Source organism: Mus caroli, chromosome 19 (genome assembly GCF_900094665.2).
Source record: "Mus caroli chromosome 19, CAROLI_EIJ_v1.1, whole genome shotgun sequence".
Lineage (NCBI taxonomy): Eukaryota > Metazoa > Chordata > Mammalia > Rodentia > Muridae > Mus > Mus caroli.
Window position 1 is genome coordinate 36,720,472 of NC_034588.1, and position 6,326 is coordinate 36,726,797.

At 33.6% G+C, this 6,326-nt stretch overlaps 1 protein-coding gene across 1 annotated transcript in view; it reads left to right on the top strand.

Annotated features, from left to right (window-relative positions):
* Positions 1-261: 261 nt before the first annotated feature.
* LOC110286013 (cytochrome P450 2C37) overlaps positions 262-6,326 on the top strand; it is a 115,324-nt gene continuing 109,259 nt past the window's right edge. The window contains exons 1-5 of the mRNA XM_021152466.2: positions 262-463; positions 1,577-1,739; positions 1,903-2,052; positions 2,313-2,473; positions 3,560-3,736. Coding sequence (XP_021008125.1) covers positions 296-463; positions 1,577-1,739; positions 1,903-2,052; positions 2,313-2,473; positions 3,560-3,736 — 819 coding nt within the window. The 5' untranslated portion in view covers positions 262-295. The remainder of the gene's footprint in view (positions 464-1,576; positions 1,740-1,902; positions 2,053-2,312; positions 2,474-3,559; positions 3,737-6,326) is intronic.

Sequence of the window (6,326 nt, forward strand, 5' to 3'; positions counted from 1 at the left end):
AGTGTTTTCAAGAAATAAACATTGATATTGTAAAGATTTCTTTTAATGTTCATATTTATCAGCAACATTGGTCATAAACAACTCAAGAAATTACGGCAAAATCTCTTATGGGTGCAGCATAAAGAACAAGATAAAAGAAGTTCTTTTTTGTCCTAGTTTTATAGCAAAGTCTAGTTGAATGAGAGATTAAACAATGTTTGATTAGTCAAGAATATGCCAAAGTGCAATTGATTGCTCTGCAACTGCACTACAAAAACCTGCCCCAATCACAGCTGTGTCAGTAAGAAGTATCTCCATGGATCCAATCCTGGTCCTGGTGCTCACTCTCTCATGTCTGTTTCTCCTCTCACTCTGGAGACAGAGCTCTGAAAGAGGGAAGCTCCCTCCTGGCCCCACTCCTCTTCCAATTATTGGAAACATCCTTCAGATAGATGTGAAGGACATCTGCCAATCCTTCACCAATGTAAGTATGCCTTATGCTCCTCCAGTATTTTGCACAGGGATATATCAGTCATGATGCTTTCAATAAAATTCTATCACTGGAGCAATATTATTTTAAAATGTTAATTAAGTAGGAAACTGTAATGTGTCTATTCTTTTGTCACTAGTCCTGGCTGGGAAATTAGTAATGAGCAAGGTTTCAGGTTGAAGAACACTTATGTCATTGCATTTTATAATATAATCACAGAATTGGAAAGTTGTGCTTATTCAAATCCTAATTTTCTAAATATTTTCTATTATTTTGGCTGAAGGTGGAGACTGTTGAAAATTTCATTCAATCAGTCAGAAGTTTAGACACTGATTGTTCCTGGATTAGCATGTGGTGCTTAACAATAAATACTTAACTGATGCTAGAAAGGAGGGAAAATCTCTGGACATGGCCTCACACAGGAAATGAAAGCCACAAATAGTTTGTCATAGTATATATCATATCTTGCTAATCTATTTTTATTACTTACAAGACCTGTTCCTTGGGCCCAGAACATTTCCTGGTGATAATATGTTTTCTCCACTAGTGCTGCATTCTGTGGTGCACTTGCTATGATGCCTGCTTTCTATAGGCTGGTAACAATTATAAAGAACTAGACACTTTCATTACTTGTGACTGAGGAATTTAGGTTTCATTGTCACAGGTTCTGCTGTTTCTATAGGAGAAGTTTCACATCTGATCCTGCTGTAGTCATATGATGGCTGTTTCTGTGTGAAGTGAGCATGAGCATCCAATAGAGAATAAGAAGAGTTGTATTTAATTCTTTACTTTTTTGCAATAGTGCCCTAGAAATGAAAGTACAATTATCATTCTTCAGTTTCTTTGTGAAATAAGATGAAGAGACATGCCTAATATCATAGTGTGATATTTTAGAGTCATCAGTATGTCAGCTGTCTGTGTGATTTCTTGTCACACTATAGATCATTCACATATGATAAATACACAAAATTCAAGGTACATGCAATTTAAAGAGTCTTTCTAGATAAAAATATTATTGCACAGTACTATTACCAGTCTAAAAGTGTTCTAAACCATTGAGAATAAAATGGCATTTTCCTAATGTTTCCATTTTCTTTCTATTTCTAGTTATCAAAAGTTTATGGCCCTGTGTATACTCTATATTTGGGCAGGAAGCCCACTGTGGTGTTGCATGGCTATGAGGCAGTGAAGGAAGCGCTGGTTGACCATGGGGAGGAGTTTTCTGGAAGGGGAAGGCTCCCAGTTTTTGATAAAGCTGCTAATGGAATGGGTAAGTATACATATACTGCATAGTATGCATAGTGAGCTAAAGGATGGTAAGCAGAGGCCATCTCTGCTCCTGAGGCACAGTTTGGGATTCTATGGCTGCCACCAGGCATCTCCTTCTTCTGTCTCCAGGATGTACTCTCTACTGTGTGTTCTTGTTTCTTTAGGCATTGCATTTAGTAAAGGAAATGTTTGGAAAAACACGAGGCGATTCTCACTCATGACTCTGCGGAATTTGGGCATGGGAAAAAGAAGCATTGAGGACCGTGTTCAAGAGGAAGCACGTTGCCTTGTGGAGGAACTTAGGAAAACCAATGGTAAGTGCAGGTTTAGAACGTGGCATTTACTTCTTGATCTAGGTATGGCTGTATGAGTGATTTTGTTCCTATCCTATTTGAAGTATTTTTTAATGAGGTGTATAGGTCTCCTGTTAATGATCCAGTGAATGGCCAAGCCATGCATTGCCCTTAGCATAAATGTAGCATAGAATAAATAAAGTATCTTAACATGATAACAAGGGCAATGTATCTTCTCTGTGTATTTTAATAATATTTTACACTTGTTTTCAAATTTTCAGGCTCACCCTGTGATCCCACCTTCATCCTGGGTTGTGCTCCCTGCAATGTCATCTGCTCAATTATTTTCCAGGATCGTTTTGATTATAAAGATCGGGATTTTCTTAACTTGATGGAAAAACTGAATGAAATAACCAAGATTCTGAGCACCCCTTGGTTGCAGGTGAAGTCATGATTCCTTGATTCTGAGAACACACTTTGCTCTTTCTTATTCGTGGGTCACACTGAACAAGGACCGAGTAGTGAGGTGACCAGACATCACAGTTCTGACTTATGTAGTATGGAATGAATATTAGAAAGCAAGTTCTAAACCTCTTGCTATACAAATGGAAAACCAGAAGGGGCAATGCCAGGATAGCTTTGGCCTGCTAGCTTCCTCTCTATTGATTTCCCTATTAACTACCACAAAAATATTTTGATTAAGTACTGTATTTGCTTCTAGAAAGTTGGCAAGTAATTCTTAGGACATTCTTCTACTACGTAAATTTATTGGCCTCTTTTCAACAATTACACACATCTTCATCATATTACCAGAAAGGAATATCTTAGTACAGAAAGACTATTCTCTTAAAGAGAAAGAATATGGGTGGCAATGATGCTGCCAAGAAGCATTGGGTTGGCGCATAAGCAAGAACTCTAGTTTACAGGGTAAGAGGAAGAAGTTACAAGGTGCATGATTCCATTCTGTGTGGACCATAAGCATCCTCCCAGAATTGGCTTATGCTGAACTAACCTTTCATGCAAACTGCATAAAGAATGACTGTATATAAAACCCCACACAGGTTTTGGTATATAATTTATTTTAAGGCATAAACTCTTTTGTGTAAAAAGCTGCTTGGTAAGAATAAAATCTTCAGGTATTAAGTTTCTTCTGTAAATCAAGTCACCCAGACATCTCAAGTTCTTCTGTAGAGTATGAGTGTAAGTAATTTACATATGTGGTATTTCAAACACAAGATTAGAGTTCTTGGAGCTATTGAAGAACACACATGAACATCTTCTGCACAAAAAAAAGATATGTGAGTGTGAAATTTTTGCTATGTTCTTTGGTCATTTGTGCAGTAATTTCTCCCTCATATTTCTCTATTAGAATAGAAAATTAGCATGTATGAAAAAACTACCTACGTAAGATGAATTAAAGTACATATTTTGATCTATCAATGCAAATCAATCATGTGGTATGATATAAATACACTTTAGTTATTTCATTACAATGTATTCATTTAGTAAATTTTTGAATTCCCTATAGGTTTGCAATACATATCCTGCTCTGCTTGATTATTGTCCAGGAAGTCATAACCAATTTTTTAAAAATTATGCTTGCATTAAAAATTTCCTTTTGGAGAAAATAAAAGAACATGAAGAAACATTGGATGTTACAATTCCTCGGGACTTTATTGATTATTTCCTAATTAATGGAGGCCAGGTAAAGAGTTTATATACATTTATACAATTACTAAATTGATCCAGTTCTTTACAGTACACTGAATACTCACTAATTTCAAATGATGTCTAAAATCATAACAATACTATGTGAAAAACAATTTAGTAATTATTATTTTGTTTGAGTGTGAATGGAAGAAATAGAATTAATTTGTTAATTGACAATGGTTTTTAAATTACAAACAAAAGAGAAAATTTAAAACCATCTTGTGAGGAGAAAAGTCACAGAAACGGTAGATGGGATGAAACAAACACCCACTTACTCATACATCATGAACTGTCCTATCTTACCATGGACACAGATATCATCATACCACAGGGATGGATCACTAACATCCTACAGGTTAAAATTAATAGTGACATACTTGTACTGATGTAAAGGGGATCTTGAAAGGACTGAATGATGTAGGGAGAGGTGTACCTTGGTAAAAGTGGGTAGATGAAAGAGTAAAGCTTTGAATATAATCCCCAATTAATTTGCCCCAGTGGGGATAGAGATGGGAATTATTTGGGCATGTTGTAAGGTTTAACTGATGGCATTGTATAATTTTGGAAGAACACAGTTTCCCTAAAGTTTCTGAGATATTCTCACTTAAAAAAGCAATCACTAATAAATATCCATGATTATTGGAGAGAATCAGATCTGCTCCCCTTATCTCTCTGTATATCCTTTGCTAGCAGTCCAGTTCACATAGATTCTTTCCTGAAACACTTTAATAGTATTTAAAATACTGTTAAAAATTGAGCTTCTCAACATCAGTACTCAGTTTGCCAGACTGCTTGACCATTCTGGATCCTTTACATTTCCATTTAAATTTTAAGATATGTTAGCACGTTCTACAAAGTGGCCAGTGGGTACTCATACAAAAATTGCACTTAATCTCTCAATGATTTTAATGAGTTGTTCCATTTTTAAAACAGACATAAAACTAACATATGATGCTAATAAGCGTACTTTGAATGCACTGTAGTATTATTTAATGCATTTTGAAATACTGCACCTACCAAGAATCTTCTTTCAAGATGATATCTCATTCTCCAAAACATAGCACAGTAATTAACAACTACTACTCAACCTCCACCACATTATTAGTAACTGTTAGAGTGATTTCTGTCTTTATAGTTACCTCTTTCTCTGAGACTGAGTAAACTGACATCTAAACCAGCTCTTTGTGTATGAGACTTTATTTTCTGTCTTCTTGCACTTGCATAAAATCTTAGATGTTCCTGTAAGTGTAGTTTGTTTCCATACTTCCTACTACTTTTACAGCAAATTTAATTTACAAGGATAAGAACCACAATGCAGATATTCATCATTCATGTATCTTTGTGTTATTTCTATGTCTATCTTGCCTCAGTAATTTATCTGGGAATATATGTGTATATGATTTTTGATATCATGTTTTCATTTTATGTGTGCAAATATCCAATAACTGTGGTTTCTAATTCAAATGGTAATTTCATATTTATCTTTGTAAAGAACTGCTGTAATTTTTAATAGACAATATATAATTTAATAGATAAAAGATCCTTTAGTTTTTTAAAGTTTTATTTCTTGTGTGAGAGAGTTTGGTCTGAATATCTAGACATTTAAGTTCTTTGGGTCTTTATACTGATTCTTGGTCAACACTGCAACACTTTAATTTTTATAATCTGTCTGTAGTAAGTTTCCACATTTGGGGAATATTCTCCACAGTTTCATTTGAATCTGTGGATTATATTTCCCATTTTAAATTTTTTACTGTTGGAAGTGATTAATTACATTGCTTTGAGTAATATTTCCATTATTTGAAAAAATTCCAATTTCAAATACTTTTTCATGAGCAATTTTCCACTTACTAATATAGTTTTTGTTTCTTACTATCAGAAATGGTTTGAAGTGTGTACATCTTTTGTCTTTGATTATGAAATTTTGCCTTTTTTCCACTACTATAAATGTGATTATATCTTTGATTTCATTTTAGTTCACTAATTTCTATTGTAGAGAGTCATAACTAAGTTTAATTTTTAACCTTGTAATTATACTGACACAATTTACTACTATTAGGGTTTTTTCCTATTTTGACTTACATAGGATTTTATATATATATATATATATATATATATATATATGTGTGTGTGTGTGTGTGTGTGCTTTGTATGACATTGATGCAGTTACTTTTATTGAGATTAGGTGAAGCTAAAATTTCTCTTTCCTGAAGAATATTTACTTCAGTGGTGAATGAAGTATTCTGTATAGGTGTTTTAGATTTAGATAATTTCTATTGTTCTAAAAGTCATTGATTTCTAATCAATTCATTCTTTCTAGATGCTATGTATACAATTGAATATTAATTATGATAAATTTCATACTTTTATTATAAAACAATTCATTAGTCTTTGGAATGTCTGCTTCCTGTTTATTGAAGGTCACTCATTTGATGCAGATGCATTTACAATTCTATTATTTTTTAATTTAGCACAAATATAAGGTCAACTCTATATCTTTATTTTTCCTGTTTTTGATTTGATATTTTCTTTATTTACATTTCAAATATTATCCCCTTTCCTGGTTTTCCCTCCAAAAATCCCCT